This window comes from Xenopus laevis, chromosome 1S, assembly GCF_017654675.1.
Source record: "Xenopus laevis strain J_2021 chromosome 1S, Xenopus_laevis_v10.1, whole genome shotgun sequence".
Classification (NCBI taxonomy): Eukaryota; Metazoa; Chordata; class Amphibia; order Anura; family Pipidae; genus Xenopus; species Xenopus laevis.
Genome location: NC_054372.1, coordinates 25,675,448 through 25,689,133, shown reverse-complemented (window position 1 = coordinate 25,689,133; position 13,686 = coordinate 25,675,448). Strand labels below are relative to the sequence as shown.

The window sequence follows — 13,686 nt, the reverse complement described above, 5'->3', positions numbered from 1 at the left end:
GTGAGATTTAGAAAGTGAGATGAATCTTAAATTAAATTAGCATTTTGTGATAGTTCCCCCCTCAGACAAATGGTTCTCAATTTTTCTTATTCATGTCCTTTGTTCTGTTATGTGACTTGTAAATGCAGCACATTTTATGAAATGCAACTGGTCTAGAATTATGGACAGTTTGGGCCAGGATCAAAAAAGTGCTTTTCACTGTGCCAAAGTAACATTACTACTGTCCCCTATGGAGCAGACACATGATAAAGTAGTAGTCGTTTGAAAGAGCACATGTAGCACATGTAAGTTGAGCACATGTGCGCTCAACTTCTAAAACAGATCAGTTTTGGATGTGGTTTGCTTTTGCTGTTCATGGAAAGTGACATCTTGAGATTTTGGTAGGAAATGAGAGGATGGGAAATGGAACTGATTATGCAAAGTGTGGTTTATACAAGGGCTTATGGGCAGCTTATGTACTGAGTCTCACTAAGGGGCAGATTCGCCAGCGTTACCACTTTCAGGCACTTTGCCGATTTACTAACGGGCGCAGGCGTAACATAATTGAACGCTAGCGCATCTTCGCTTTGATTGCTGAAGTAACGCTAGCAAAAATTTGTTGTCTGAGCAAATTTTTGCCTAGCGAAGTGTATCGATGGGTGGGAAGCCGTCGCTGGCAAATCTTCGCCGCTTAGTAAATTTACCCCAATGAATGTAGTGAACCAACTGACTAGTCCATATTACATGTAAACAACATTTTATTGTGCTTTATGGATTGGTAATTTCATTGGCTGAAGTCCTCACACCTGGCAGATGTTGGTGCCACTTTATGTAGATCATGGCCGAATGGTCTCAGCCTTCAGTGCATAATAAGTGTCATCTCTAATAAAGAAAGTTATAGATACATGTACATGTTCTTATACAGCTAAACTAGACAGGCAACCAGCATATTTCAGTGGATATCTTTGGGTGATGACAAACTACTTGATGAATTTGTTACATGTGAGAATTTGATTACAACACATCTCATACATGTTTGCATGTCCTGGTTTATATTTATTGGAAATTGTGACATACAACAAAGTAAAATATTTCATATGCTCAACATTTTGTAGACTGGAAGTCGCTTGTGTCTTTTAGCCCTAACTGTGACCCTAAAACATTACATTGCACGTCCTTTCTGGATCCTACTATCATCCCTGGTTCAGAAACCTTCAATGTTCAATGGAATTCATCATCTAGAATTTATCTTTTGATCTGTGAAGAGGCAACATTGCGCTCGCCTCCCTTTCATGGGTGACATTTTTGTTGCTAGTAATTATTTTCCCTCCAGCAAGTTGGTATCCGTAACTGCTTTGAAGGCCAATCATGTGGTGTGATGCAAGGGAGAAGCCAAAAGGTTGCCTATTCCTCGGTCAGTGCATTTATGTATGTGTAAATCAGTAAGCAAGTAGTCAGCACGACAATCACCTTTTTCCTTTTGTTGGTGCACATTTTCCAATGGCCACTTTCCACTGGCAGTATTAGTAGAAGAGTTAGAACAGCACCAACTCAATTCTGAATATAAAAGCCTTTATTGGTGCACGGACATTACAGCAACATTTCAGGCAGTGCGGCCTTTAATCAAGCTATGGGTAAATCAGACATATAACCCACAGCAACCAATCAGCAGTTATTATTTGCTGGTGTACACGTACAAAGTTTGCTACTTTTAGCTCTTATTTGTGCACCTGTATCTTTATCATGAATAAATAAAGAGATGAGATTTTCAGCATCAAGATCATTAATAAAATATAAGCAATTTCATCATTGGGCAACCAACGGCAAATCAATTTCCTTGCGTATAACAGATCCCCGTGCCGCTAAATGTCATCTAACATACTGATATTTCATATGGAACTCTGTTCAAAAGTGAGAATATTCCACTTGGTTTCTTTTCCCAGGTTGCTGCATTTGTTTGGCATGAACTTTTCCCTGTAATTGCTTCCTGCCCTATGATTTCCTTATCAGCAATGGCCGACTCTTTAGTCATCCTTCACAGATGTTCCCTGCTACTGCCGATAAACCTGCGGCTCTATAATCCCACCGTTCACATTTCATTACCTTTTGTATGATAAGGTGCTGCTGTTAATGCAGCAATGTACCAACCAACTCGGAGGCTTTGAGACATGGAATAATCATTTGATATCAAGATGTTTGTCATCTCTGCGAGAAAGGCCATTATTTATTAAAGGGCATGTAAAGGCAAAAAAATAAAATCCCATTTTTACTTTCTTTAATGAAAAAGAAACCTATCTCCAATATACTTTGATTAAAAAATGTGTACCGTTTTTATAAGAAACCTAACTGTATGCAGTGAAATTCTCCCTTCATTTACTGCTGTGGATAGGAATTGTCAGACGGTCCCTAACTGCTGAGCAGGGAAACAATCATACTTATGAACAGCAGGGGGAGCCCCCACCTTACTTCCCAGCCATGCAGAACTCAAGCAGCTTTGTTTATGACGATCCCTAAGCAGCCCAGACCACACTGAGCATGTGCACAGTCTTAATCTTGCAAAGATGTTTAACAAAGTTACAAGATGGTGACCCCCTGTAGCCAACTTTGAAAGATCAATTATTTGTTTGATTAGGCTTGTGGTGCAGTAACTTCATGCTTATGTTTAGTATACAAAATATTGCATTTCTAGTCTTATTCTATTTTAGACTTTACATGCCCTTTAAGGCTTGTTGCACTCATGTGTCATTCTCAGTGCGCTAGAATATCGCTCAGCTTGATTTTGACCTGAGATTGATTTTTTTTCCCAACTATGCGCTTGTTTTAGAAGTCCATCTTCAGTTAGTGGGAAGATTATGTACCATTAATAGTGATTTCTTGGCATTGAGTCTAAGTGGCAAGAGATTGCCCCCTACAGACAAAAGACAAACTGTTCTTACCTTTCAGTTACCTGTGGTTCTCTCTTTGGTAGGACGAAGAGGTCATAGTGGAATGCAGAGTTCGCTTCCTGTCCTTCATGGGAGTTGGGAAAGACGTTCGTACATTCGCCTTCATCATGGATTCTGGGAATCAGCATTTCGAGACTCACGTGTTTTGGTGTGAGCCCAATGCAGCAAGCGTCTCTGAAGCCGTCCAAGCTGCATGCATGGTAATCTAACACAGGGGTCCTAAACTTATGGGTTGGGAAACAAAAACAGGTGGTTTGGTCACCATAACCCCATATAAGGAAGTGAAACATCCTACCGTAATAGACAATAGTAATAAAAATGATATAAATAATTCTAAACTGATCTTGGGTTAACTGGGTGTCAGGTTTCCATATTTTCTTAATCATAGAGCACTAATGCAACATTATGTTGTAAACCTAACTAACACCCCTTTTAAACCATAAATATTTCTTAATTTAAAGGAACAGTAACATAAAAAAATAAGTGTTTTTAAATGAATAAAAACATAATGCAGTGTTGCCCTGCACTGGTAAAACTGATGTGTTTGCTTCAGAAACACTACTATTGTTTATATAAATAAGCTGCTGTGTAGCAATGGGGGCAGCCATTCAAAGGCTCAGGTTAAACAGCAGACAGCAGATAAGACCTGTACAACACAATGGTGTAGTCTGATATCTACTATTTATCCTGTGCCATATAGTCTTTTTTCAATTCCCACCGTTGCTACACAGCAGCTTGTTTATATGAACTATAGTAGTGTTTCTGAAGCAAACACATCCGTTTTACCAGTGCAGGGCAACAGTACATGATATTTTCATTACCTTAAGGGCAGAGACACACGTGGAGATTCCGGGAGATTTAGTCTCCCGGCGTCAAATCGCCCCTTCTTCGGGCGACTGCTTACTCGTTGGTACAAATGAATATATTGAGAGAAGGGAGCTGCTGGGCAGACACCACGCAATGCCCTGACTGCTTTGTTTGTCGAGCAGAATAATTGTACGATAAAGTATGATTATGAGATGTGCATATTTTCAGTGGAGACATATGGAATTTGCTTGAATGCTCTTAGGAAATGGTGTATAGTAGCGGGAGAAGATCTCTGGAGGAAAGTTATGGGTAATGGTAAGGACAAAGCAGATGATGATTGGGTGTGGGGGCTTTGTAAAGTAGGTCAGCTACAAGATTTTCACATTTATTCAACGTAAAAATGGGGCAATACTGTAGAATAGCTAATGAGAAATATCTCATGCGTCCGTCATCTCACAGCTACAAAGAACTGACTGGTTTGCATGATTACTCCAAAAACACCAAAAGTATTTAAAGTCCATAAATCACCCGCTTTAACATGGGCAACATATGTCTTAAAGGAGAAGGAAAGCTAATGAGCCAGTTTATTGCCAATAGATTAGCCACAACAGTGCAAGCTATAACACTATATTTATTCTGCTGAATGCTTTACCATACCTGAGTAAACAGCACTAGTAACTCTCTCTGTTAAGGATAGCAGCTGCCATATTAGCTTGGTGTTACATCACTTCCTGCCTGAGTCTCTCCCTGCTCACTCATAGCTCTGGGCTCAGATTACAGCAGGAAGGGAAGGAGGGAGGGGGAGAGGGAGAGGAGCAAACTGAGCATGCTCAAGCCCTAGCCCTGGAGGTTCAAGCTAAAAACTGGAAGTCTGATACAGAAGCCCATGTGTACACAATAAAAGGAAAGAGATGCAGTGTTTCTTTTGACAGAGGACTCAGAGCAGCACTACTTTGAGGGTTTACTGGTGTATTTATATAGACCTTTCTGATAAAGCTTACTTAATTTTAGCCTTTCCTTCTCCTTTAAGCTAAGACATGGCATCAAGGTTATATGCTGCCATATATAGTACAAACATAAATGGCCTCAGGTGAGGATATCATTTTAGCAGGTACGCTGACTTCACTACATATCACACACACAGCGGGAGAACATTTATTGGCCTACTGTACCATTAACACTCAGACTGTGTTTGTTTTTGCAGTTGCGGTATCAGAAGTGCCTGGTTGCCAGGCCTCCCTCTCAGAAGGCACCGCCTCCACCTCCTCCATTGGACTCTGTGACCCGAAGAGTTACAACTAGCGTAAAACGCGGGGTTTTGTCCCTAATTGACACTTTGAAACAGAAACGTCCCGTTGCCGACATGCCATAAGCACAAGCAAAGGGCTGAATTGTCATCACTTGAGTATGACGTCATCACTAAAGTGAAAGTAGCGCACTCAAGGACAGCGGCGCAGTACAGTCATCTTTCTGCTGCTTTGTCTTCAGAGAACTTAACCCTTACCCGCTGTTCGACGAGCATGTTCTTGTTCTCCGACACCATGGCGTACTGCAAAAAGAAGCATGAATTTAAATCTATATCTACTCATAACTTTTCCTTTTCCCTGTCAGTGGTTGTCATTTCATGCATTGGATATTCTGTTTCAGATTGTAAATACGATGAACATTTCATGACGAGATGAGATTCTCTGCACTCTCCTAGTAGTGAATGCCATGGAGTACTTCAATGTTAAGGATTACTCAGCCGCCCCTAGTTCACTGCCTCATTTCATCGCTGAACATCTAATAAGCCTCACTCACTCAATGCTGCCATAATGTCCTCAATGGAGGTAGCTGTTACCTGATGGAAGGTAAAGATCATGCGTTGCCAAAGTCACTCCCTGGGATTTCTCTAACCAGACCCGACGGCACTTAATTATTTTCATGCTCAAAGATTTTGATTTATAGCAAATGCAAGTTTCACCTTAAGGGCTTTAGCACATGGGCAGATTCGGGGAGATTTAGTTGCCTGGCGACTAATCGCCTCTTCTTCGGGGCGACAATCTCCCTGAACTGCCTTCCGTCTGTAAAAATGAAAAATTGCCTGCGGCAATGCACTCACGGCGCTTCGATTACCGAAGTCGCCTGATGTTGCCTCACGAGGAAACTTCGGGTGACTTCGGAAATCGAAGTGCCGCGAGTGCATTGCTGCAGTCGATTTTTCATTTTAGCAGGCGGAAGGCAGTTCAGGGAGATTGTCACCCAAAGAAGAGGCGATTAGTCGCCAGGTGACTAAAACCCCCCCGAATCTGCCCATGTGCTAAAGCCCTAAAAGCAGCTTTTCATGTGTTGTAGGCAGTGGTAACCTGCTTTATTGGGAGCTTTTCAACTGCTTCCTATTTCTGGTCTACGTTTCTACAAATCTGCTGTTTAATCTGACGTCTGGTTACTAGGGCCAGTAGCCCTCACAAACTGAATGTGTGACGCACATAAAGCAAAATCGTATAGGCTCTCCTCCCAAAATACTGGAGCAAAAAGATATGGCAGGGACATCAGTCTGAACCTTGGCCGGCCATAGCTTTTTGCATAGGGTTTATCTACCGTCAGCATTAGTCACAGAAACATACTGTCCCGTTTTGAGCAGGACAGTCCCGATTTTATCAGCTCAACTCTCAGTTCTGGGTTGTTACTGAAATGTCCCGCCTTTCTCTTTGATCTCCTGCACTGAGCAGCCGGAAAAAGATACAACGTTTCTAACTTAATTGGCTTTTTGGCAGAGAGACCAGAATATGTGGCAGGTGCACTTGGATATCTTTGTAACAATTTAAGATAAGCAAATTAGTAATTGTAGCAATTTAAGATAAGCAAAGAAACAATGGTTACAATTAAAGATAAGCAGGTCTCTTGGGGAAACGGTGATTTGCAGCTTAAAGTTCAATTCACTTTCATTAGCAAAACTGTAATAACACATAAAAACCACAGATATGTGTTCAAACTTTCATAACTTGCTATTTTTTTTTAAAATGGACATGATAATTAGGTGGTGTGGCTACAAAAATGGGCATGGTCAAAAAAATGTAGTGCTCTACGCACGGCAAATCTTGTCCCTCTTTCTATTTCAAAAATGTTGGGAGGTATGACAGAAGCATAAAAAAATAGTATTTTTTTTTTTAAAAGCAGAATCTAAAATGAATAAGAATACATTAAAGATAAATGCATTAAAAGAGAATAAAACCAATATTATGCTATGGCCTAGTGCACACAGACATGTTGTCCTCATCCAGGGCTGGGAACAAGACACAAGGTATAAGCTGCAGTCCTTTGTAGTTACAGCTCCGTCGTATACACATTAGCATGTAGAGGAGGCTGGGACATGTTGTTCAAGAAAAGATATAGAGCACATCATCAGACTGCCAAGAGCAGCACCCTTGTACTTGTGGCCACAATGCAAAGTTGCGCAGCGAGGTTAGGGGCTGTCATGATTGGCTGGGTTACATCTCATCACAGTGGTTATTATGGAGATGGAACATGAATACTGAATATGGGGGAGCGGAGATTAAATTGTGTGCAATAACGTGACTATAAATCCTCTCGGCGATCACTAAACTTGTGCCAGATGCTGCTGCCTGTTAGACATGAACTGAGAAGACTACATTTTAGGCTCTAGATTCATAACTATCTACAGGCCATAGACAAGAATGTTGATCACTGCCTTTCTTCCAGGGGACATATAAATGCCCCATCCCAGGTGACCACTGTTATTTTTATCATTTTTGGGAAAGAGCACATGATCCCCAATATTAAGTTGGATTTTGTGTTGCCCTCATTTATTATAGAATCTCCAGTGTAATATGTCCTGGCTCATTGCTCAACTGTGGGGCTAATTCATCAACAGGTATTTGGAATTGTTTATTGTAATATTCTCATGCCAATGAGTTGCTGGAATAGATACTGTAAGTGACAGACAGATAATATGTATGTATTCAAATGATCATTTCTGGCTATGGGTGGTATCTGTGTTCAGTCAATGGGGTATATTTATCTAAGAGTGAAGTTAGAGATCGCCACAGTCCTCTCCAGTGAAATTCCGCCTCTCTCCATTCATTTCTATGGGATTTTTAAAAGAGTATTTATCAATGGGTGAAAGTGAAAGTGAAAGTTCATCCTTTGATAAATGAGCCTTTCAATATCCCATAGAAATGAATGGAGAGAGGCGGAATTTCACTCTAGTGGACTGTGGAGATCTCTTACTTTACTCTTTGATAAATATACTCCTATGAACAAGCCATGCATTTAATGAGGGAGAGAAATGAACAGTTTTGCCTTGTTTGAGGCTCTACCTGATGGACAGACTTTCCATTATTAAACGTTCCCTTCCCCATGGCTCTCACGTATCAGCCGCCCCAGGGCCATGTGTATACTCTTTATTGTTTCTGTTTGCAGCTTTCCTTCTACCTGATTCTACTGACAGGAGACTGACCCAAGAGGCTCCTTTGAACATCTTTTAGGGTAATGTCGTATTAGGGGATAATTATCATTAAGTAGAATTTTTACAAGTGACATGTAATCACAATAGAGGGAACTGACTCACTCAATGTCATACTGAGCTTGCTGGATCTTACTACTACCTTAAAGGACATGTAAAGGCTCCATGGATATAAGTTGGGCATATCTTCCCCACCCAAGTCACATCATTGTACCTCATATACCCCTCCATTTGCCAGCGCTATAACATTTTCCTAAAACAAATAGCAGCTTTCACCCGGCGGCCATTTTCCCTCTGACACATCATCAGTAACATTGACATGTGCAAACAGGACATGAATGCTGTAAAGTTCATGCAATGCAGAATGCTGGTTACACACATGCACACAGACACAACATACTTTGATAAAAAGTTCTGCTGGGGTTAAACAATGTAATAGTTACATAGTTAAATTGAGTTGAAAAAAGACAAAGTCCATCAAGTTCAACGCCTCCAAATGAAATCCCAGCCCCATACACACACCCCTCCCTACTTTCACATAAATTCTATATACCCATACCTATACTAACTATAGAGCTTAGTATCACAATAGCCTTTGATATTATGTCTGTCCAAAAAATCATCCAAGTCCCTCTTATAGTCATTAACTGAATCAGCATCACAACATCACCCGGCAGTGCATTCCACAACCTCACTGTCCTGACTGTGAAGAACCCCCTACGTTGCTTCAAATGAAAGTTCTTTTCTTCTAGTCTGAAGGGGAGGCCTCTGGTACGGTGATCCACTTTATGGGCAAAAAGGTCCCCTGCTATTTGTCTATAATGTCCTCTAATGTACTTGTAAAGTGTAATCATATTCCCTCGCAAGCGCCTTTTTTCCAGAGAAAACAACCCCAACCTTGACAGTCTACCCTCATAATTTAAGTCTTCCATCCCTCTAACCAATTTAGTTGCACTTAGTCTCTGCACTCTCTCCAGCTCATTTATATCCCTCTTAAGGACTGGAGTCCAAAACTGCACTGCATACTCCAGATGAGGCCTCACCAAGGACCTATAAAGAGGCAGAATTATGTCTTCATCCCTTGAGTTAATGCCGTTTTTTATGCAAGACAGAACTTTATTTGCTTTAGTAGCCACAGAATGACACTGCCCAGAATTAGACAACTTGTTATCAACAAAGACCCCAAGATCCTTCTCTTATAAGGAAACTCCCAACACACTTTAGTGTATACCTTGAATTTATATTATTTTTGCCAAAGTGCATAAATCGAGGTCTCTACTTACCTTCTCATAAAAAGAAATTGTTAGTATGGCAAGATCTATTACACATAAAACCATGCTGGCACACACTCATAGTATTATGATTTGCTATAAACTCCAGTATCTTATCCTTTATTAACCCTTCAAAAAGCTTTCCTACCATGGACGTCAGACTAACTGGCCTATAGTTTTGAGGCTGAGAACGGAACCTTTTTTGAATAGAGACACCATATTGGCAATTTGCCAGTCTCTCGGAACTAAGCTGAGCTCAGCAGAGGTGATTAGGAGAAAAAATCGGATCAGACAGCTAGAGTTTCTATAAGAACCAGCAATGCTGTCTCTTCATTAGGTGTTAGACTGGAGGGTGTGTTTAGTGATCTGAGCTGAGAAGAACTGAGCATGCTCATGAGCCAACATCCAAAGTAAATTCCTAAGGGAGGGGGGGAGTGGGTTAGAGGAGGAGAAGGATTTCTAAGTAATTAAAGGGATGCTGCAGCCTTACTGTTAACCTTTTAACAACCAGAGTGGCAGTTCTCTAAAGATTTCAAAGAGGCTGTTCAATGATTACATTTTTGTGGAGGGGGTTTACATGTCCGTCCAACTGGCTCCCCTTATGGTGAGTGGCCCTACATAAGCGCAAGTGCCTTGTCCCAGACCGTATACAATTTATTATTTTGGTTAGAATTCTTCATGAAAACAATAGCGAAGAATTCCCAATGTGACTGAAGCACTGACATGATATATACACTGCTGCTCCCAGCAATCCCAAGCTAAGCTAACAGGCAATAAATGGATCCTATTGCACCATATGTCAGCCACAAGTTCCAGTCCCCTTGTGTACATGAGCAGCATACAAAAAACGGGGTATCAGGCACTCGGAAAAATTCCACAAGGGCTGCCAAAATTAGACTTAAAATTGGGATCTACTAGTAGACCTTTAGCTGCTGATCAGTAGATCTCAAGACAAACAACTTGTCTAAATCATCCTCCTGTGACCTGCATTTCATTCCGATATTTATTATGTTAAGGTTACTTAAGAAATAGCTGTTTGTTAAATATAGCAATATACATTTTCTCATAAATCAATATTTAAGTAATATTTTCCATGGAACTGAATGCTAACAATACTTTGATGTAGATGATAATGGGACAATATAACTAAAAGTAGACATTACATTAGTAAAGTATGGGCACTCCTGCCTTAGATGTAATTAGTGTAATTACACTTGGGCATGGCAGTTCCATTGGCAGAGTGTAGCCCCCAGGGAACAGTGATACCCATGATGCACTGCCTTCTCTAGTGCATCATGGGTATCTCAATCAATGTAATAGAAAGTGTCCAAAATGAAACTGGAAGCCTAAAAGCAACATATTGCCAGTTACTTAATGCAGCACTTTGTGCTTTCTGTGTCAGACATTACAGGGCCCTTCCTATGTGCTTTAGCTAACAGGATCTGGTTCATGCTGGAGCCCCAGCCTTCCTTCACTGCCCAGGGCCTTCCTTCATTGCCCAGAGCCTTCCTTCATTGCCCAGGGCCTTCCTTCATTGCCCAGGGTCTCCCAATCCATAAACTCTGGCCTCAGATGAAATGACGGACGTGATCTATGGGAAAAGGAACATCCTTTGCAGATATTTTGTTTTAAAAATAGCTTTGCATATATTAACTTAAAGATTATTTTGTAAAACCAATTGTAATTAAAAAAGAAGTCACTTTTTTTTACGGCCAAAAAAGTATGTATGTGGTATGTGTGACTAAATGGCAACGTGTTAGTACGAGTTCATTTATCTATGCATTATTTGTATGCAGCGGCTCTATAAACAGCCATGTTCACTATACGTCGTGCCTTTCTCTTCTTTGTGTGATTCCTGTTCTACTCTCAGTTGATGTGCAGCCATATTATCCTCATGAGCCCCTTATTGGCCACACTTGTACCTGTACAGACAGCTCATGTCACTATAATAAAGGAAAAAACCCTAAGAAAGGAATTATTCGTCCATATATTGCAATATATTGAAGATACTTTATCTGGACAGTCCTGCACTCACTTTCATCTGATTCCAGTAGAATGTCTGTATATCACTAGGTATATATATTGTCTTTTTTGTTTCAAATATTTTTATTGGATGTTTCACAATAAACAGCAAGACGATAACAACATGACAGCTACTTTCCTGCAGACTCAAATTATATAACAAGTAAGGCTAGGACCGGCATTGATGCGATCCGACGCTGGGCGACTATACGCACATGTCAAGTCGGATGCGGCAGGAACAAGGTAAGTAAATATAAAGTCGGATTGTGTTGCAACGGTGATCCAACACGACTGTCAGATACAAACACTGCAAGCTGTATCTGCATCCGACAGTCGTGTGGCGTCGGATAACAGTTGCGACACTATGACATTATATTTACTTACCTTGTTCCTGTCGCAACCGACTTGACACGTGCGTTTAGTCGCCCAGCGTCGGCCGTGTAGTCCTAGCCTTACACATAAGTGTGCTAGTTCAAAAAGAACTTGAATATGAAATAAAAAAGTTAGCATATACAAGTTTCTAATCGGTTATCAAACAGAATAGTAACAATGTGACTATATGAAAAATAATAAAATATATATTTTCTTATAGAATGTACCACTGGATAATATCAGAATGAAACACTGCCATATTAAAGGAACAGTAACATCAAAAAATTAAAGTGTATTAAAGTAATGAAAATATAATTTCTTGTTGCCCTGCACTGGTAAAACTGATGTGTTTGCTTCAGAATCACTACTATAGTTTATATGAACAAGCTGCTGTGTAGCCATGGGGGCAGCCATTCAAAGCTGAAAAAGGAGAAAAGGCACAGGATACACAGCTGATAACAGATAAGCTCTGTAGTATACAATGGAATTGTTCAGAATGTATCTATTAACTACTGTGTATCCTGTGCTTGAATGGCTGCCCCCATGGCTACACAGCAGCTTGTTTATATAAACTATAGTAGTGTTTCTGAAGCAGCGCACCAGTTTTACCAAAGCGTTGGTCTCATTCTGAAGATTACCGAAGCAGCTAAAGATGGTGCCCGTGAATTCTGATGCCTAAATCTGCTCCGAGGGGTAAGTAAAAAGTTAAAGGGATACTGTCATGGGAAAAATATTTTTTTCAAAATGAATCAGTTAATAGTGCTGCTCCAGCAGAATTCTGCACTGAAACCCATTTCTCAAAAGAGCAAACAGATTTTTTTTTATATTCAATTTTGAAATCTGACATGGGGCTAGACATTTTGTCAATTTCCCAGCTGCCCCAAGTCATGTGACAGGGTTGAGCCCTGCTGGACTCCATGCACAGACCCCCCCCCCCTTTCCACCAGCGCCTCCCTCACAAACGCCTATAGTAGCTGCCCCATGACTTGTCTGCACATTAGGGGGCCCATTTACTTTGCTCGAGTGAAGGAATAGAATAAAAAAAACGTTGAATTTTGAATGTTTTTTTGGCTACTTCGACCTTCGACTACGACTTTGAATCGAACTAAAAATCGTTCGAATATTCGACCATTCGATAGTCGAAGTACTGTCTCTTTAAAAAAAACTTAGACCCCCTACTTCGCCAAGTAAAACCTACCGAACCTCAATGTTAGCCTATGGGGAAGGTCCCCATAGGCTTTCTAACTATTTTTTGGTCGAAGAAAAATCGTTCGATCAACTTATTTCACCAGCCTAAAGTTTCAGCTTGTCAATAGCAGCAATGATCCAGGACTTCAAACTTGTCACAGGGGGTCACCATCTTGGAAAGTGTCTGTGACACTCACATGCTCAGTGGGCTCTGAGCAGCTGTTGAGAAGCTAAGCTTAGGGGTCGTCACTAAGTATGAAGCAGAAAATGAGGTTGGCATATAATATAAATGGATGTTACAAAACTGATTATTAAATTCTGATGTGAGTTGTACTGGTTTCTGTGCTGCCATGTAGTAATTACATGCCAATAGAATTGTGACATTTCTATTCTATGTGTACTGTATATTGTGAGTGGCTCCCTAAGCTCAGTAAGTGACAGCAGCACAGAGCATGTGCAGTGAATCAGCAGAAAAAAAGACGGGGAGCTACTGGGGCATCTTTGGAGACACAGATCTTTACTGCTAAAGGGCTGTGGTTGCCTTGGGCTGGTACAGAAGCACAAAACATAATAACATTTCTAGCTACTTCTTTAGTTAGGCTTTAGTTCTGCTTTAAAGCTGTCTGTGATATAACTA

The 13,686-nt window shown here is 40.7% G+C and overlaps 1 protein-coding gene across 14 annotated transcripts in view; it reads left to right on the top strand.

Annotated features, from left to right (window-relative positions):
- Positions 1–5,408, top strand: part of apbb2.S (amyloid beta precursor protein binding family B member 2 S homeolog) — a 162,533-nt gene extending 157,125 nt beyond the window's left edge. For all 14 annotated transcript variants that reach the window (XM_041579436.1, XM_041579441.1, XM_018243108.2 and 11 more), the window contains 2 exons: positions 2,948–3,124; positions 4,936–5,408. In XM_041579436.1, the coding sequence (XP_041435370.1) occupies positions 2,948–3,124; positions 4,936–5,103 (345 nt within the window). In that variant the 3' untranslated portion in view covers positions 5,104–5,408. The remainder of the gene's footprint in view (positions 1–2,947; positions 3,125–4,935) is intronic.
- Positions 5,409–13,686: the final 8,278 nt, after the last annotated feature.